Raw genomic sequence first — 21,365 nt, forward strand, 5'->3', positions numbered from 1 at the left:
GCCAGCCATGCTTTACTACCTTAGAGTCATCTCAGCACAAGAAGAGAGCCCTTGTGTTAGGTATTCAGTGAGTAAGTGGGTGAAGGAATGAATACAATTCTGTATCTGTCACCACATCTTTATTAAAAAGATGCCATTACCAAAGCATCTGACAGGAGATGTGTTTAAGAAAAGAAATTCCCAAGTAAATCATAGGATTGCTAGGCATTCGGCCTCATGTGCTACACCATTTCTTTCTTCTTTTTTTTTTTAATTTATTTATTTATTTTTGGCTGTGTTGGGTCTTTGTTGCTGTGCATGGGCTTTCTCTAGTTGCGGTGAGGGGAGGCTACTCTTCGTTGCGGTGCAGGGGCTTCTCATTGCGGTGGCTTCTCTTACTACACAGCATGGGCTCTAAGCGCTTGAGCTTCAGTAGTTGTGGCACACGGGCTCAGTAGTTGTGGCACATGGGCTTAGTAGTTGTGGCACACGGGCTTAGTTGCTCTGCGGCATGTGGGATCTTCCCCACCCAGGATTTGAACCCGTGTCCCCTGCATTGGCAGGCAGATTCTTAACCACTGCACCACCAGGGAAGTCCCTACACCATTTCTTTTATGGTCCCTCATCAAGTCCACCATATACAGGTATGCCATATATACACATATATATGCATAGGAAAATACAAATACTAGTACTTCAAATTATGACCCAGCATCATCCAAAGAAGGTTAAAATTATTACAATATTTGAGAGGTAAATAATTGCATATTTAGAAAAATTTATTATCCCCTTCTTCCAAAAGAAGGTAAAAATGGTGTTTAAGTATTTAATGGGTTAAGCTTATTATTTTAAAAACTCACTAATACAGAACATCTCATTCCCTGTCAGTGCCAAATAACAGATGTTCTTGTATATTAAAAACAGTACCGTTCTGTAAGAACAAGTCAGACCAACAAGTATTTATTAAACACGTTTAGCATAGCCAACATTTAGTACTTTGGGGGATACAGAAGAAATAGAAGACCCAGTACTCACTGTAACTGCAAAGGATGTCAGAACTAAATCCATGTCCTCCTCCTCCTCCCCAATAATCTTTTAAAATATTAGATAAAATTTATGGTGAAGGAAAATTGGCTTTGAGAAACCAAGGAATTCTTAGTTTAAGACTAAAATAATAGAGGCATGTAATGTGCCATTCAATTTGTCTGTGAAACTTGGGATATTAGTAGTTGCCATGTTCTAGCTGCCATCATTTTTAACAAGAATGGGAGAAAGGGTGGGAAATAAATAATGATCTTTTTTTTTAGAAATATAACCAAATTACTGGATAAGGGAATACTAAACTACATATGATATTCACTGTCAGTAGTGTCATTTTTTGAAAATTATTACAAGAGAAAAAGAATGCTTATCAAATATCTTATATATATCCCATGGTAGCTGAATTGTTTCCATATCACTTCTGCTCATGTATATTTGAATCTTCAAGATCCATAGTTAAGGCAGACTGTTCTCCCCCAATCCCACCCCAGGTGAGATCACAAAGTAAGTGATCTTTTCAAAAATAGTCCCTGGTGGCGCAGTGGTTAAGAATCCACCTGCCAATGCGGGAGACACAGGTTCAATCCCTGGTTCAGGAAGATCCCACATGCTGCGGATTAACTAAGCCCGTGTGCCACAACTACTGAACCCACGTGCCTAGAGCCCGTGCTCCGCAACAAGAGAAGCCACTGCAATGAGAAGCCCGTGCACTGCAGCGAAGACCCAATGCAGCCAGAAAATAAATTAAAAAAAACTTTTTTTTAATAAATAAAAATAGTCCTTTAATAAAAAAAAAATAGTGTGGGAAACAGAAAGAAAGAGACTGAGAGCCTTCTGAAGGTAAGCCAATGAAGCATTCCTTGGGAGATCAATCTCCATTTAGGAGCAGTTAAACTATGCCTGAATAATTACAGGTACAAAGTGAAATCAGAATGTGTATTATTCATTACAATGTTATGGTTAAATAATTCCAGAAATAAAGTTTTCTGCTTGTCTTCTAAAATGCCCTCAAGTTTTTTATAGCATTTTGAATCAAGATCAATCATTGCATAGTTCTAATAAGAGCTTTAAGAGTGAAATAAAAGAGACAATTTGTGTTGAGTTTACCTCTAGTGAATGAAACATAAGAATTCAATGTCTTTATAGGAAGCATCCAGAAATTCTAGTAAAACCTTTTGATCACATTTGCAGATCTTTAATTCAAGGCAATGAAATAGTGTGTTAATGAAAGATTGTAATAGAGTAAAAGTTATAAAATGATGAAAGAATTTTCTGAAATTTTATATGATCGTGAACTGGTAATACCACTCTCTAGTATTTAACTCTCTGTTCTCTCATGTGCTCTCGTAGATGAAACATAAAACCAGTACTTCAAAGTGTATTACCGTATCAGTGATCGCAGTAACTTAAGCTTGCTTTATGTAGCCATTGTGTGGTTGTAATAAGTGAATTGTATAAATGAGAATCATATCCATGAACATTTTTCAGGTTTATTTTGAAAGTCCATTTATGTAACTGTTAAAGAGTACCTTCCCTCCTATAGCATATAGTCAAATTTCAGTTGCCAAGTATATCAAAATTTTTCTTGGAAATAATGAAAGGCTAATATTTCCTGGGTAGTATGACTGGTGTTTGTGTTAAGGTTTATGCTAGTTAAAGGAAAAGTCCTTTTATTCTGAATTCCTTGAAGATGAAATAACTAAATACGATCTGTTTTGAAAACTACCATATGGTATTTCTTTGCAGTTGAGAGTTTAATTTTGAAGTTTTTTTTTAATCTTTATTGGAGTATAATTGCTTTACAATGGTGTGTTAGTTTCTGCTGTATAACAAAGTGAATCGGCTATACATAAACATATATCCCCATATCTCCTCCCTCTTGCATCTCCCTCCCACCCTCCCTATCCCACCCCTCTACGTGGACACAAAGCACTGAACTGATCTCCCAGTGCTATGTGGCTGCTTCCCACTAGCTGTCTATTTTATATTTGGTAGTGTATATATGTCCATGCCACTCTCTCACTTTGTGCCACCTTAACCTTCTCCCTCCCATGTTTGAGGTTTATTTTTAAATATGACAAATTATCTCACAATTCCTATCCTTCAAAAATCTGTTTGTCTACATAAGTTGAATAAGATGTCAGTTCTCCTCTGGGGTGGCCTCAAGTAGTGTCTCACCTCTGTGATGGTAAATTGGTAGTTTCTGCTGCATTTGTTTATAGTTTTAAGAAAAAAATGAAGGAACAACATGTAAGCTTGTAAGATTTTTTTTTAACCCCTCCAAGCCTTCATGAAGATGTACAATAGTAGATTGGTTTTTTGAATGGTATAGTTGGTTTATTAGTGTTATATTTGAAACAGGCCACTTCCTGTCCCCTTCAAAACACACACAGTCTTTGATTATTGACTCTTATTTTTGACTCATAATTTTTAATTATTGAAGGATAAAATAGTAAGCATAAGCAATTGTCTTTCATTTTTCATCCTTATAATTTTTCTTACTCTCATCAGTAAAGTTTCTAATAATCCACTTCATTTATTATTAATACTACATACTTAGTAGTATGAAGTATTTTTTTAAAAAGCAGAATTAGTCTAATCTTATTTCTGAATATATTTGAAATACATATACTGAAAGTACCCTTTGCAAAATTCTTATTTTATGCTGTCATGCCATTTTGTCACCTCCACTGTTAAAACTTTTGCCTAGCTATCGAAGTTTTCTGTAGTCTAAGCCACAAGCTGACAGTTTATTTACCACTGTAACCTACCATATTCCTATCAAGATTTGTCTACCTAATCCCTCGATTTGTGCATTCAATCATATGGTTCCCTACCTCTGAACTCCTTTTGCACTTAAAACCAAATATTTTAGCACTAAATAATTTTGTAATTTGTTTCATCTTTCTTCCTATTTGTGTGTTCACTTACTTAGGAAATATACCACGTTTTCTCCTCTTTTGAATTATCCATAGCATGATGAATTACTTAGTGATCAACTACTAGGAAATGGGGGGCAGGGGGAATCTTCATTTTGCTCTCACAAACTCAGTGAAAAACCTGTTTCTTGTCTAAGAATGTTGGAGGTCCCTTTCCTACACCCAGTAACGTTGTAAAATGCCTTCTCATCTTTATATCTGCATCTAGGTATTACTTTTGTTCTTGCTTTCATATTTAATTAATCAATACAGTGATTCATGTGATCCAGTCCTATCTTTTAGAAAGATTGTGGTTTGTATTTTTTGCTTTACCAGTTAAAGAGGGCCAAATGGATACAGATGTGTCATTTAATGTCATCCATCCCTTCTTTTGTCTGTGTTGTCATAAACATTTGGTAGCAGAAATTTCCTTCTACAATGAACTCCTTAACAGACAATGAGCTGCCAATTAAAAATGAAGAACAAACAAATGAACTAGTATTACCCAGGAAATTTCCTTTTGAATTTTCAGAGGGAACATCTCCCTCTACTAATTGTGAATGCAAAAGACCTTTGATAATATGTAGGATATCCCATATATGCCAACACCCAATTTATGAGACCTTTTCATTAATTAAATGGGACAATTACATTTAAATACCATGTGGTTAAGAATACTTAATGTTCTGCTGAAAAGCACTCAGCCTGAAATAAGGCAATAATTTTAACAGTAAACTACCAAAAGTAAGGTAAATGTAATTCATAATCTTAGATGTGGATATCTCTTCACCCCTGCATTTTACAACTAAATCTGAGAGTTCTACTTAAGACCACAGAATTGGGAGGGGTGGAGGTGTCTGTTTCACTTGGATTCAAATTGTATCAAAACTCATTTATGTCAGCAGATTAACTTTACCTTAAAAGCTTTAGTTTTGAAATTTCCCTTGCAAACATTTGAATAGGTATACATATATGTTTTATATAGCTCCTGAGTTTTGGTCAAAGTAGTTTAATTTGATGTTATATTTTTATATGTTTTATAAAGGGTCTGTTATGTTTCCATGTGTTTGATTATGTGTGTTAAGAAGGTTATAAACCCTTACAGCTTATCTTTCTGTGATATACCATTTTCCTGAAAAGTATGCTTCTGTGGCTATAATTAACTTTTAGGTAATTTTATTTATTATAAACAAATATACTAGCAATAAATTTGGAAATATGAAAATGTAAATTTATGATTTTTTTTTTCCTATTACAGTAGAAACTCTCTTATCTGCATGGTCCAAACCAGTAGTTCCTTAGATTAATGAAAAAGTCAGCAAACTCAGGAACTCATTTTAAAGGAATGTCTACCTACCTTATTTTAATATATAATGTGTCTATGAAAATTTGCCAATTTGCCAGTCTTTTGATGTTAGACCTAGGCTTGTTGTTTTTCTTAAGTTATGAGTCCATTGATTTGCATTAGACCTCTTTTTTGCCTGAACCACACCTAGTGTCTACAATGAAAACATGTGCTAAGCAGTCGTAATTCAAATATATCTAGATTTTTATTTTACTTGTTTTTGTAATTCTCATGCATACCAAATTTAAGAGCTTTTTTTTTCATTTAGAAACTTACCTTTATTTGGTTGCCATCAACTTAGTTCCATTGAAACAGCTCTTTCACATTCATATCGTCAGCTTATATAATATTAATTATGTAATTACACTAATGAGCATGGGTTTACATCACTTACAAACAGCAGTTCACTAAGCAAAAAACCCATATTCCCTCGAGGTAAGCCTACAACAAATGCACACGTGAGCTATTAGAAAGTAACCTTGTTCTTGTCAGTTCTGCAGAGAGAAAAAGGAGTCTGTCAGAAGGAGGTCAATTAAGAGAGTCTTTACTATATATTGTGTTCACTACATTTTAAAACTGATGGAAATTTTTTCATACACAGATACATGAAAATAACTAAAATGCAAGAAAAGGGGGATGATTTGAGAAATCAGCCTTACAAATAAGCCCAACTGAAAAGTTGTGCCTTTTGCCATTAAGACAAATGATGCTTTTAAGATTGTTTTGTCAGAAAATTTGTCAAAGAAAGTTTAGACTTTTTCAGTTGGTGATGAAAAGGAAATATGAAAAAAAAAAAAAGATAAATGAGGTACAGCCAGTCTGGAAACCTATTTCACAATACCTGCTAATGTTGAACATGTCTGTAAACTATGATCCAGCAATTTCATGCCTAGCAGTTACCCAGCAGGTGGAGGTAGAAGGTGGGGAGATGTGGGCGTGTGTCTGTGTAAGGGCGGGGGGGAATGGTGTGTGGGTGTCTATATTCACTAAAAGACATGTACAGGAAGGTTTATAGCAGGATTATTGGTAATGACCATAAATGACTTAATTAATGGACTACTATGTACAGCAATGAGAATGAACAAAATACAACATGCAGCAGTGTTGGTAAATCTCACAAGATTTAACGATGAGTGAAAGATGCTGGGACTTCCCTGGTGGCGCAGTGGTTAAGAATCCACCTGCCAATGCAAGGGACATGGGTTCAATCCCTGGTCTGGGAATATCCCACATGCCGTGGAGCAGCTAAGCCCATGCGCCACAACTGCTGAGCCCGCGTGCCACAACTACTGAAGCCCATGCACCTAGAGCCCGTGCTCTGCAACAAAGAGAAGCCACCGCGATGAGAAGCCCGCATACCACAACAAAGAGTAGCCCCCCGCTCACCACAACTAGAGAAAGCCCGCGTGCAGCAACGAAGACCCAATGAAGCCAAAAATAAATTTAAAAAAAATTTTTTTAATATATTAAAAAAGAAAGATGCCAGGCCAAGAAAATACATTCCGTAGTATTTTCCATAGGATTCCATCTTTATGATGTTCCAAACCAGCAGATGTAAGCTATGGTGTTAGAAGTCAGGATGGTGGGTACTTTTTGTGAGAAGGCAAGGAAATAGGACTGGAAGGAAGCACAGATGACTTCTGGAGTTCTGGAAATACTATCTTAATGTGGGTGCTTTCTTCAGGTGTGTTCTATTTGAGCTGTATGCTTCAGATTTGTGTATTTTTATTATATATGGTATACTGCAAAAAATGTATCAAAAAAAGAGGAATGTGACTTCATCTGATGGAACTAATATTAACTAGATGAGACATGCAGTAAAGACACAGGAAAATAAGTTGAGCTCCACAAAAGGATTTAAGAAGAGCTTAATTATGGAATCTATCAAAAAGGGAAATAAAACTTAACAACTTAAAGTGTACCATCTGTAGCTAATTTAGTTATGATAACTCATTTCAGCCCAATTTGTTGTATTTTGCGTATTTAGTACTTGGATGATGCAACTGCTGAAAATTATATAATAAGCATATAATTATAAGCTGTAAATCATTTTATCCTAGTCCTGGAAAGTAATTTGGATTACCCTCCTCATTTTTAAATCAGTTTTTGTTGGTGGTTTGTGTTTGGTTTTTTTTCCCCCCAAAAAATATGTCAGGTTCTGTTCAGGTTAAGTACTGTTTAAAAATTAGACTAAAATGTGGTTCATTGGACAGGAATATACTTTATTAATTGACCTGTTTTATAGAATATCTTTATCCGTGTTTTTTTAAATGTTTGGTTTCCTTCATTTGAAAAGGAAAAAATCATGAAAATATTCTGTATGTATTTATTCACTATAATAGCAAACAAAAATCAAATACATGTTAGAATAAGATCAAAAGAATGGAGCCTTTAAACCATTCTCTCATGGATTCACTGAATATGCAAGACAATTTTTTGCTGTTTCAAAAGGGGTAAAATATATGCTAGCCCAGCACTTTATTATGTAAAAGGCAATAGAGAAGAAAGAAATATTCAGTTGCCATAACTAATAATCTTATTTATTGTGGGAAGTGAAACACAATTGAATAAACCCGTGGTAAATGTGATTCCCCTCTTCAATTAAATTGTAATTGTCTCTCTGTATAGTAAATACAGATAAAAGTGTTGATTTGGCAAGAGAAAAGTGTATGCTGCTAAATTATTTAATCAAGTAGATAATCATTTTTAAAAACGTCTTTGTTAGTTTACATGTAACTAGGATATTTCAAGATTGGAGATCCTGTAATTTCTATAAAAAGGAAAAAAAATGTTAAATGATGTGGTTTGGCACAGAATAGTAGTGGCATTGTCCAATAAATATGTCTTCTTTCTTTGAAATAAAAGTTTGCCTCAACTTTAAAAACACATTCTCTAAGTTTCTTGAAATTGTTTTATGGTCCCTAATGAACTATAAAACCTAGAAGAAAAAGTCCAGGGCATTCTAATGAATGCATTCGGTTCTTAAGGACCAGACTGTTTGGGTACTTTGCCAGCCACCCATCACCTTCTGTCTCCTGCCATGCTAACTCTGCCACACTCTGTACCAGTGAGATATAACAATAGCTGAGTGTGAAGAATGAGCTAGAAATGAGCAGTCTGGTTGGGGAATAGGACTTCTCACAACAGAGCCATTACTGAGACTTCTGAATGTTGATCTCCACTCTGGGTATGGGAAAAAAATTGAGACGGAACTTGAGTAGGTTGGTTGTTGTTACTATGGATTTGTAAGTATTGAGGAGAGGGAGAGTAGGAGGAGCCAGGTGCTTGTTCCTTCAGCCCTTCTATCCTTTAATCTGGTAGCTAGCAGTCAAGGCCCCATTTGAGAAGAACTGGGGAAGTGAGCCAGATCAGAAAAGGTAAAAGATAAGAAGTAGCCCCTGGCATGGGAACTCAAAGGCAGAAGGAATAAGCCACTGGGAAATTACTATCTCCCTAAATTCACATCACTTCATACTAGCTTCTTTATATGCTATTTTTAAAATGGGAGCACTGGGGTAGGGGAGGGGGGTACAGGTATATGTTTTAAGCACCCCTGGTAGAAATTATTGTTAATCGAAGTGACTACTGAAGTTGGAATGCAACGTGATTAGTGACCTAGAAACTTCAAGATCCTGTCCACAAAATAAGAGTTCATGAATAATTTAATTTGGTTACTGTGTTACAGTGTTGCTATACTAGATTAATTAGAGAGAAAATGTATGTAACTGTTTTTCCATTATTGAGTGTGATAAAACTTAAATTCTTCATACTACTTTTACATTTTCTAAAATAATTATAATTTTGTTATAATTTTCTTTAAAGGATATGCTTTAAATACAGATGTCTACCCTATAATCTCTAGTTGATAGCTTTGAATAAATTTATAGAAATTTCATTTTTTAGTAATTATCAAAACTTTAACATTATACTCCTATTCTTTTATTAGGATTTGGAACTTGGAAGGAATACAGACAGCTCATTTTCTTCTTCATTCCCCTGGAATGAGTGTGTGCTGGCATCCTGAGGAAAGTTTTAAGGTTATTATTTATAACTTAGCTTTCTTCTGTCAAGCTGAAAAGACATATACATGTATAATATTTGCACACATAGAGGAGAAAAATCAATGACTTTTTCCACCTCGGAGACTCTTAATTGGCACAAATGCATTTGGATTAATCTAGAACCTTAAAAGTTCTCTGCAGTTAAGTTCTTATTTGACAACCATCATCTATAAATGGCATTTATTCAGAGTACACTTTTCATGCCCTCTGATAGGTTATGATCTAAAAACTAATGCCTAGACTAACTAGTAAGCAGTATTTGTTTAAAAAAAGTTAAATCCATGCTTGTGAGCCATAGTGTGTAAACAGAAAGCATCAGTGGCATAAGGCAAATTTGACCTAGCTGCAGTGGTGTTCAATTCCTATTCATAGTAAAGCTTTCTAAAATTCAAAAATATACTGTGAGTTATTATCAATTGACCTTAACTCAATTTCATGGAGAAGATAGGAGCCATTCACCAAGAGTTCTCTCATTTGCCAGTATCTTCTCTTGGGCATTGCTCTATTTTATCCTTCCCTAGGATCTAAGAAGTTGCCACGTTCATCTTCTCAAAGTTAGTCCTTCCACTGTCTAGAGTTCATGTTAGTTCTTAGGCATCCTGCTTTTCATAGCCCTCTAATGTCTTCATACTTCTCCGTGACTCTTTTCTGTCCTCACACTTGCACAAAAAGGTAACCTTGATTAATCATGGCAGAAACTTACATAGTACCTATATGTGCTTGGCTCATTGTCAGCATTTCATATTAAGTTAGGTCATTTAACCCACATGGCAACCTTATGAGATGGGTACTGTGATGATCTCATTTCACAGATAAGGAAAACAAAGCTCAGAGAAGTTAAGTAACTTACCCAAGTTCACACAGCTACTAACTGGAAAAATTCGCATGTGTACCCAAGCAACCTCCTCCACATGTCTTACTCTTAACCATTACGTTCTTCTGTTTCCCCTTTTTAGTCTATCTTCTTCACACCTTTTATTTCTGAATATTTGAACCCATCACTTACACCTCTTAACTTCAGTTCCTCTTTCCCTATCCCTTGATCTAACTCTTTAATCTTATTCAGTCTCCTCTATTCTCTCAGAAGTCATCAGTGATATTTTTAACAAATCCAATGGGCTTTTCTTCCATTCTTAGTCTCAAGGCAGCTTTTTATACTATTGATCACTTCTGCCTTGAAACCCCGCTCACTTGGTCTTTAAAGCTGCATTATTCTAGTCCCCTTAAGCATCTATGCGTGTATATTCCCTTTTTCTTCCTCCACTGCTAATTCTTCTTTAACCATGTATTTGTAAATTGTTGTAAGGGGTAGTTCTCACCCACACTATACCCTTTATTATAATAGAGGATAAAGGAATGAATAAAGTCCTTGTCATTGAGTTACACACTGACTTATAAGTAAGAAAAACATGTATATACAGTTACACAGATTTTAAGTGTTGGAATCAAAATCTTGTTAAGTAGAATGATGACATAAGTTTTAATCCCATCTGCTCACAGCCTTCAAGATAATCCTGAGCCAAGATGCCCCAGACTACATAAGTGTGTTCTCTGGGATTCCATGAAAACTTGTTTCAGGCCTGTTGGATATTTTATCAGTAGAATTATATTCTGTATGTGTACATGAGTGCAGTTTTCTAATTTATTCATATTACATATATAGGGATTATTTCCATGTGTAAGTAAATGTTATTTCTGAATCCAGGTCCTAAATTTTATGTCTAGATTTCTCCCCTGTAGCAGTGAGTCAGTCTACTTGAAGCATTATCAAGGAATCTACCAAAATGTTAATATTACCATGTATAAATATCATAGGCTACTTTTTAAAACTGTGACCTAAAAAAAACCCAAAAACTGTGACCTAGATGTTTATTATAACCCATATCCCAAAACTTATATCTTAATTTATGGTTATTTGAGATCCCTTTCTTCCGTATGCTTTAAGTTAATTTCTATTATTCTTCTATATAACACTGAAATTTCGCCCCACCCCATCTCCTTTTTTTTTCTTGTTTCCATGACTTCAGAATGTTGGGAAGTCCCTGCTCTAAATCACATCAACTCAATATCCTGAAATCATCTTTGGTATCTTCCTTTCCTATATGCAAATGTTTCCAGGTCTTTTAAGTTTTTCTTCACTGTCACTACAATACATTCCTCTTGGTCATTAATGTGTATTCCTCACCTTTCTATTCTCACAAGTCATCCTTGCCAATCCTTGTTTCTAAAATCTTTGGCTCTTCAATCTGATTCTTCTTGCGTACTTTAGTTAGACTAATATTTAAATATCAGTTTCATCGTGTCACTACTAAACTCAAAAACCTAAAATTACAGAAAGGCAACACAGAGTAGCAGTTAAAGGTATGGACTCTTGAGTTAACTACCCACAGTCAAATCCCAGTTTTACCAGTTACTAGCTGTATGATCTCTGGCAAGTTACAAAACTTCTCTCAATCACTACCTTCAATTCCTCATCTTGTAAAACGGAAGCTCATGAAGATTAAATGAGTGAACACTTATAAAGTCCTTAAAAGAAAACCTGATACATAATAAGCACTCAGTCAATTTCAGCTGCTTGTCATTGTTGACACTATTATTACTACTGAAACAATCTAGTGGTTCTCATTGGTCTGCCATATCAGATGAAGCCCAGAATTTTGTTTTGTTATCCTTGGTCTTGATGAAAATGAGGGAGCCAGAGAAGAAAGAGAGATGGGTTCATGATCACCTATATCATAAAATTCTTATGAAAATCTGTAAGATATAAAGTACACAAAAGAGCCATGTAATGTGGAAAGCACAAAGCAAACACTAGCATTTAATAATAAAGTTATAGGGAATACCCTGGCAGTCCAGTGGTTAGGACTCAGCACTTTCACTGCCGGGGCCTGGGTTTGATCCCTGGTCGGGGATCCCACAAGGCTCATGGTGATACATCATCATCATCATCAAGTTACAAAAGTCAGAAGATCTCTAGAAGCGAAGCTCTTAAATCCAATAAACCACAGTTGGAGCTAGGATTTCAGCAGGTAATAACAGAAGCAAGCATTTAGGATGGCGTGGGATCAGAGAGTTGGGACTGAGGACATCCTTTTCTCTGACTCTAAGAGAAAAGAGGTTAGAGCCACTAAATGAAATGAGGTGTAACAATCAACATTTGTTGAATGCTTTCTCAGTGCCAGGAGCTGTGCTGAGTACTTCATGTAAGTTCTCTCATGTAATCTCACAAATACTCTCAGGTAGGTAGCATTATTCTGTCTATTTTGTAGGTAAGAAAACTGAAGCACCAAAAGATTAATTTGCCCTAGATCACACAGTCACAGATTTGACCTCAGTCTGATTCAAGTACTACAGTGTTCCTTGCCATTTGAGATATTTCCCCTGTGAAAAGTCAGTACAAATTATTGTTTATGGTTCTGAAAAGTCCTACAAGAAGAATTCCCCTGTAATGTTTTTAGATCCAGCAATTCTGAAACTTAAAAAATTAACTTTTTTACTCTATCTGCTCTTTCAACAACAACAAAAAAAAAGTCACCATTGAGCACAGTTTTAGAAACAGTAAATAACCAAAATAAATTTTTTTTGCTAGAAAGTAGTTTTCAGTCTGACTTCAAACTATAATAGCTAATGTTTTCTGAGTGCCTACTCTGTGCTAAAGCAGTTCTAAGCACTTTAACATGTACAGTTGACCCTTGAACAACATGGATTTGAACTACACAGATCCACTTATACACAGATTTTTTTTTCAGTAGTAAATACTACAATACTAAATGATCTTTGGTTGGTTGAAACTGCAGATGCAGGAACCGTGAATAGGGAGGAACCGCAGATACAGAGGGCCAACTATAAGTTATATACAGATTTTCAACAGTGCAAAGGGTCAGTTGCCCTAAGGCTGTCCCCATCTTATTCAAGGGTCAACTGTATTAACTGGTACCATCCTCCCCAACAGCCCTGTGAAGCAGATACTGTATTAGCCCTGTGTGCTCAAGATCTTATAGCTCCTGAGAGCGGAACCAGGTAGCCTGACTGAAGAAGCTGCACTCGTAACCTGCCATGCTTTATTGGCTCTCCTAGCTTAGGTCCTGGGCCAGATAGACTTGGCCCTTCCATTGTTCATAAGTTATACCTGAAATTCTCAAGATTTTTATAGACAGGCTCAAAGTCTCAAGTATTTTTACTACGTCCAAGTAAGTCTTCCTTGTTCTCCCATTTCCCGTCCTTCCCCACCCTTGACTATACATAGCACACCAGACCACTTACCAATCTTGATAATCTAGGCTTGTAGTAAGGAATATGTGCACTGTAGTTAGACCTGGGTTCAGACCTGAGTTCAAATCCAGCCCCTGCCACAGGCTAGTGGTGAGATCTTCAAGTTAGTTAATCACTCTGCACCTTAGTCTCCTTTCTGAAAAATGGGATTAATGATAGCAATTTCCTCAGATAGTGGTTACAAGGATTAAATAAGGCAGGGCATGTAAAGCTTAATGTTGCACTTGTTTTTGTTGTATATTTGTCATCGGCTTCCTGTTATTGAGAATAGTTTTATTTATTTTTTAAAAGATTTTTTGAATTGGACCAATTTTTTTTAAGTCTTTATTGAACTTGTTACAATATTGCTTCTGTTTCTTCTGTTGGTTCTTTGGCCCCGAGGCATGTGGGATCTTAGCTCCTCAACCCGGATCTAACCTGCATTCCCTGCATTGCAAGACGAAGTCCTAACCACTGGACCACCAGGGAAGTCTCGAGAATAGTTTGGGGTTTTTTTGTTGGTTTTTTTTTGGTTTTGCAGTACGCAGGCCTCTCACTGTTGTGGCCTCTCCCGTTGCGGAGCACAGGCTCCGGACGCACAGGCTCAGCTGCCATGGCTCATGGGCCCCTCAACCACTGCGCCACCAGGGAAGCCCTCCGAGGATAGTTTTAAATTCCACCTTTTCTCTTAAGAATCCCCTAATTTTAAAGACTACCCATGTTCTAAATAATCACTACTTCTTTTGCATCCCACTATATTTCGCCTAAAATTATGATCAGTTTTTTTTCACCTCTTCTCTAGATGGAAAGTTTCTTGAGATCCAGGATCATGTTTTTTACCATGGACTTCTATTGAACATAACATAGTGTTTTACATATACATGTGTGTATACAGTAGATCTTCATTATCCACAGATTCCACACTTGCAAATTTGCCTACTCACTAAAATTTATTTGTAACCCCAAAATCAATACCATCAGACTTTGACAGTCACAGACATGCACAGAGCAACAAAAAATTTGAGTTGGCTAATGTGCACATTCCCAGCTAAGGCTGAATAAGGCAGTACTCTGCCTTCTTGTTTTAGCTCTCATACTGTAAACAAGTATCCTCTTCATAGTCTATTTAGTGCCACATTTTTATGCTTTTTGTTGAGTTTCTTTCACTGTGTAAAATGGCCCCCAAGCACACTGCTAAAGAGCTACCTAGTGTTTCTAAGTGCAGGAAGGCTCTGATATGCCTTATGGAGAAAATACGTGTTAGGTAAGCTTTGTTCAGGCATGAGTTACAGTGCTGCTCTCTGTGAGTTCTGTGTTAATGAATCAACATGTATTAAATAAGACATCTTTATTTTTTTTTTCTTTTTTTTTTTTTTTGCGGTACGCGGGCCTCTCACTGTTGCGGCCTCTCCCGTTGTGGAGCACAGGCTCCGGACGTGCAGGCTCAGCAGCCATGGCTCTCGGGCCCAGCCGCTCCGCGGCATGTGGGATCTTCCCGGACCGGGGCACGAACCCGTATCCACTGCATCGGCAGGCAGATTGTCAACCACTGCGCCACCAGGGAAGCCCAAATAAGACGTCTTTAAACAGAAACACACAAGATTATGTATTGATCTGTTGACAAAAATGTGATCAGAGACTCAGAACTGAACCCTTTAATTTCCTTTAGGATCAGTGGTTTGATACCCACTAATTCAGTGTTTGCAGCAACTTTATAGAACCTTACCTACTGTGAATAACTCGTGTTTGTGTGTGTGTGTGTGTGTGTGTGTGTGTGTGTGTGTGTGTGTATGTGTATGTATGTATAATTTACCCAGAATGAATCTTTAGGCTGATCTCTTCTTCCTGGTGACCATACATAATCATTTTAAATTGTATCCAATTTTCTTATGTCTGTCTTTTGCCCATTTTCTATGAGATTTTTTAATATTTGATAGAGATTTTTACCTAGGCTTGTCTTATTTCCTTTGCATTTGATCTCCGATTTGTAATATATGCAAATGTTTACATTTTACTATATGTATGACATTGAATCTCTGCCTCCTTCTCAGATTTAGTACATTAGGTGGTTGGATTTTCTTTATTTTTCTGTCTTACAGTTGATGGTTGCAGAGAAGAATGGAACAATTCGGTTTTATGATCTTTTGGCTCAACAGGCTATTTTATCTCTTGAATCAGAACAGATGCCATTAATGTCAGCACACTGGTGCTTAAAAAACACCTTCAAAGTTGGAGCTGTTGCAGGGAATGATTGGTTAATTTGGGATATTACTCGGTCCAGGTACTTCCTTAGTATATTTATCTATTGCTTACCAAAAAATCAGTCACTATTGCTATATGATCCATTGACCCATTCTTGTATACCTGGGCCACACTATAGAGCAAAAACAAGTCTTTCCTGTAGAAGGGCCAGAGCTATGGGCTTTTATGTAACAGAGATGGCTTTTACAGATTTACTTTGAGAATAACAAAGAAAAATGGCAGAGGAGGAGATCTTTGATCTGAGCAGTGTTTACTTATGTTAAAAAAAAGAAGAAAAAACACTGACCATGTTGAATGATGGTGTTCTGCAATGGTTCTAAATCATGTTTATGTCTTTATCATATTTCAGCTATTTTAATTCAGTGCTTATTTGGAATTTTGCCACAGTTTACATATCTTGGGCATTGTGTTCCTTAAAGAGAAAATACTTTTTAAACCTTAAGTCCCTCTACTTAAGACCAACACATAATTCATAAAACATAAAATATTATCTTTTAGTTACCCTCAAGATAAGAGACCTGTCCACATGGATCGAGCCTGCTTATTCAGGTAATGTACCATTTTTGTTGGGGTTATAATTTCATTTTCTGAATTTGGCTACTTTGCTCATGCTGCACCAACTCCTGGAATACTTTCCCAGTCCTCTCCTTTACACTGATTTTTTTCTTTTTCTCTGATTCTTTTATAAATGGATGTTTTACTTTACTAAGTCTTTGCTTTTGTCTTTTGGTCTGGGTGAGAGATTGTTTTCCAATATATTCTTTGAAAATTTTTATAAAATACAAAATGTTGCCACCCCACCAATGCCACCTCACCAATGCCACCTCAACAGTTTGGAGCATATGCTTTCTTACTTTTTGTGCTGATAAAGACGTAAAATGTAGGTGGACCCACATTTATGCATATGAACTACATTGTTGTTCTTTAAATGAGAACACACTGGATATTATATATCTGTGACCTTTTTTCCATGTAAATTAAGGTACTTGTTCTTTTTCATTCATTTTTATGTAATACTGCATTGTATAGTATAGTTATTAGGGTGCTTTCGGCCTCAGGAAAATTTACTAACAGAGACTAAAGTCAGTAGAACATTTATTATACACTGTATTTCATCAAATCTAAAATACCCCCAATAAAACACTATTATTTTATGTATTCCTAAGAAAAAATATATTCAACTAAATGTAAGAATGCCATAGATTATAAGATGCATCCTGATTTCAGAGATGTGAGCAAATACACATTTTAAAATCAACAAACTGTAGACTCACAGACATAGACAACAAACTTGTGGTTACCAAAGGGGAAAGGGGGGTGGGGGAGGGATAAATTAGGAGTTTGGGATTAACACATACACAGTACTATATATAAAATAGATAACCAACAAGGACCTACTATATAGCATAGAGAACTATACTCAATATTTTGGAATAACTTATAAGGGAAAGAAATACATATATACATATATGTATTTGTAACTGAATCACCGTTCTGTATCCCTGAAACTAGCACGATATTGTAAATCAACTATACTTCAGTTTTCAACATTTTTCTTCCAGTTGCTAAAAAGAAAATCAACGAACTATGGTACCTAAGTCTGGAGGAGGTGGCCTGAGGATTGGTTTAGTAGCTCACTGATGTCATTAAGAGTTCAGACCTTCCCCTCTGCCATCCTCAACGACAGGCTTTGGCTTCTTGCTTCCCAGTCAGAACTCTGACTGCCAGAGTTCCAGGCACCATAGCCTCATACCACATTGTCCAAAATAAGTGGAGACGAAGGAGCACCCATTTTATTGGGAATTGCTATCTTTGCCTTATACCAGTTGTGTCTCATCCCTTGGGGTTAGACACATTGTGCCAGAACATAGTTGGGGTTCAGTTAGCACAGAAAAGAGGCAGACTGGCTGGCTGTTGGACAAGAACTCATAATGTCTGCCACACATTAAAATAATAACTAGACTTTAGCGGGTTTTTTGTTTGTTTGTTTTTTGTCAAGGAATCTTTTTTTCCCCCTGTACCTCCCCTACTGCACTTACTATAGTGCTGGGCTTGTTGCTGGAGCTCCATTAACACTTGATCATTCATTATATTCCAATATCTGTGATGCCTTAATACTTGAATATTTAAACATCTATATATTCCAGGTGTTTGCATCATTCCAAGGAGTTTAAACTCATAAGTTTGTCACTAATTTTAAAACAAATGTCAATAAGAACATTAAATGTATGGGTTTTTTTTAATGTATTGTACTGTGAAATATTTTCTGTCTGATTCCTTGTTTGTATCTCCTATCATACTGTCAGCCTTTTCGTTATAAGGAACTGCTAACCTTGTGTAACTTTGTAATTTAACAAAGTGGCACATGATAAGCACTTAATAAATATTCACAGAATGGGAAAGTATTTATAGCTAACTTCCCTGGAATTCCCAGTCTGATTGTAAAGCCATATTATCAAATTTAGGGTTATAAAATTATCATTTTTGTATAAAAAGAAATAGCCAATCTTAGAAAAACGTATAGTTGTCTGTAGGATTCTGTACTGCTTTTCATCCTTTGTCTTTTCTTAGGTGGTCCACAATTAATGAAAACTTGTTTGCAACCACTGGTTATCCTGGCAAAATGGCAAGCCAGTTTCAAATTCATCATTTAGGACACCCTCAGGTAATGTGGAGATGTTTGGTGGCATATGTGGTTTTAAATTTGTGTTTTCTACTTTTCTCGTTATAGCCCCCCAGATTTGTAATGTGTAACTAAAACATTTATGAATATCTATTACCTGCTTCAATTGGAAAGAGAAAGCATTTTTTTTTTTTTTTTTTTTTTTTTTGCGTACGCGTGCCCCTCACTGTTGTGACCTCTCCCGTTGTGGAGCACAGGCTCCGGACGCGCATGCTCAGCGGCCATGGCTCACGGGCCCAGCCGCTCCGCGGCATGTGGGATCTTCCCAGACCGGGGCACGAACCCGTGTCCCCTGCATCGGCAGGCGGACTCTCAACCACTGTGCCACCAGGGAAGCCCGAGAAAGCATTTTTTGATGTTTAAATCACCAGTGGTAACAGGCTTTTTGCCAATATTCATGTAAGAAACATTTTATTTCTTCTATTTCCTTCTTCATTTAAATGTAGTAATTTTGCTTGCTTGGTTGGTTTAGACTGCAAAAATGTTTGAGTCTGGACTGCACCAATTATTCAGATTATTTGTATCCTTCTAATGTGTATTTCACCTATGAGGGAGCACATTTTTTAATTCTGTTTCCACTATAAAAAAAAAAGACAATTTTTCAATGCATTTCTTATTTTTGAAGTGTAATTTTTATTTATTAATGTTGGTAATGTATTGAGCTTCTTTAATTCTTCACATATTCTATAGCCCATCCTCGTTGGTTCTGTAGCCGTTGGATCTGGCCTTTCCTGGCATAGAACTCTCCCACTATGTGCAATCGGAGGAGACCACAAGCTGTTATTTTGGGTGACTGAAATGTAAAATAAATTTTCTGTGTACCTAGATCCATAAAACTGTATTTTTAGTACGTATTTTGGAGAATTCCTTATTTTTGTATCAAATATATACTGTAAGATCTAGAAATGTTCCAGTTGTTGCTTTTTTTAAATAAAATGTTGATGGTTTAAAAATTATTTTCCTACTCTATTCTGTGTATTTTTTTTTTAGTCATCTTTAAGACTACAGTTGACTCAGCAGCTCTGGAAAAGAGATGATTAAGGAAACGTAATGTTTTTGACTTTATCACAGGACTTTCCAAAGTGTATCCTATCTTCTATACCTTAAATACATACTGTTCCTAATTCTCAAAGACACAAACATTTACAAAAGGAAAAAAGGTCTCCTTTCAGTGTTACTCTGGAAATGGTTGAATGTATATGTGGGGATGAATGTATATGCATTTTTGTTAGCAACCTATGTATGTAGGGGTCTTATTAAAACTTCCTCAGTAATTATAAAGGATTATTATTCGATTTAATATAAGAAATGATTCTCAATTTCTTTAAAATGTGACTCATTATGTAACTCAACCCTATTTATTTACTGTATGCAAATTCCTTTTGACTGGACCTCTCAGCATTCTCAGAACATCTGGTATATGGGATAAAGCTTACCTTGAAAAATAACTTATGATTTAATCCCTTTAACAGCCTCCGCCTTTTATAAATCTTCACCATTCTTACCAAACTTAAACGTTTTTGAGATGGCACCTAGTGGCAGTAGAACTATATTCACCCTCCTCAAGATCATTGAAATAAATTGTGTAAGACAGCCATGTCACATCATGATCTAATCAGAAGAGTATAATAGAGCTAAATAAATTTCTACAAACTGCATTCCTGGAAGTTAATGCCCTCTCTGAAGTTGCATTTCATGCTGTAAAATGGAGATAGGAATCACTGCCTCATGAAGTTACTGTGAGGATTAAGTGAAGGTGAATGAAAATACCTAATATGTCTCCCACAGTTCAGGGATTTGTAGGTATTATTAATTTTTTCAGAGATGGATAGTTCTTGTTTTTGAAGAACTGGAAATTTATTTTCAATAATGCCAATAAATATTTTTTACTCAAGTTTTCTATTCATAAGATGTCTTAAATAAGTATTTTATGAAATCAAAATTATCTTTAAGAGCTACGGAATTGCTGCAGGTAATTTTTTTTTAATTTAGTAAAATTTTGTAATCATGTAGATGTTTGGTATAAACTGTTACGTGTGTTAAATTACAGATGAAATATTGTACAGCATAGCAATTCCCGAGTTAATTATTTAATACAGTAAAATACTATTACCAAATATTAAAAACATTTTCTTTTACCCCTTCATAAGCAGATTTTGAACTTAAGGCAAAGGTGAGGGGCTTTTGACGTGGTTCCCTTTAACAGTCTCTGTGATGGGACAGAGAACCCTAAAAGCATCAAGAAGGGGCAAAGAATTTGTAAGAATTTGTCATTTCAGGGTGTATTTCAAAAGTGACAAATTGGGCCAGTATATTTGAAAAAAAATTTTTTTTTTTGAAAATTGTCTTATACTTAGAAAAGTTGACTTAGGAATTGAGTGGGCTTAGGAATGGAGATTGGAGAAGGGAGTATGTTGGGGCTCGGGTATTTGGGTATCTAGGAAATCCTCTGGAAAAAGGTTTATAAAAGTTGTCTGATGAAATTACCCATTGGAGCTACTGTTAGGGGACAAACGGAGAAAAAAACTGTAAATACAATTATGCCAAAGAGAGGCAGGAAGTGTTACCCTCAAAGAGAGAAAATGGTGGTTACATTTGTAAATTAATGTGACTCTGAGATAAGACAGTCTCAAGAAATGAGAGGAATGTCTTTAGCTCTTAGTTTCAGGAGTGGTATACATTTTATACTGAGTAGGCATTGAGAATTCTAACCTTCCTTTCTTTAGATCTCACATATAGGCTATCTGATGATTTTCCAGCTTCCACTTTGTTGCTAAACTTTAGTGTGTTCAATTATTTTAAATGGTATAATGATATTCTTCTTC

At 36.0% G+C, this 21,365-nt stretch overlaps 1 protein-coding gene across 2 annotated transcripts in view; it reads left to right on the forward strand.

Moving 5' to 3' along the window:
• NUP37 (nucleoporin 37) overlaps nucleotides 1–19,496 on the forward strand; it is a 41,129-nt gene extending 21,633 nt beyond the window's left edge. The window contains exons 6-11 of one of the 2 annotated variants that reach the window (XM_073788279.1): nucleotides 9,230–9,320; nucleotides 15,695–15,876; nucleotides 16,356–16,406; nucleotides 18,429–18,522; nucleotides 18,738–18,939; nucleotides 19,231–19,496. In XM_073788279.1, coding sequence (XP_073644380.1) covers nucleotides 9,230–9,320; nucleotides 15,695–15,876; nucleotides 16,356–16,406; nucleotides 18,429–18,522; nucleotides 18,738–18,896 — 577 coding nt within the window. In that variant the 3' untranslated portion in view covers nucleotides 18,897–18,939; nucleotides 19,231–19,496. The remainder of the gene's footprint in view (nucleotides 1–9,229; nucleotides 9,321–15,694; nucleotides 15,877–16,355; nucleotides 16,407–18,428; nucleotides 18,523–18,737; nucleotides 18,940–19,230) is intronic. The other variant, XM_004319054.4, reaches the window with a different exon arrangement.
• Nucleotides 19,497–21,365: the final 1,869 nt, after the last annotated feature.

The sequence above is a fragment of the Tursiops truncatus genome, chromosome 11, assembly GCF_011762595.2.
Source record: "Tursiops truncatus isolate mTurTru1 chromosome 11, mTurTru1.mat.Y, whole genome shotgun sequence".
NCBI lineage: Eukaryota > Metazoa > Chordata > Mammalia > Artiodactyla > Delphinidae > Tursiops > Tursiops truncatus.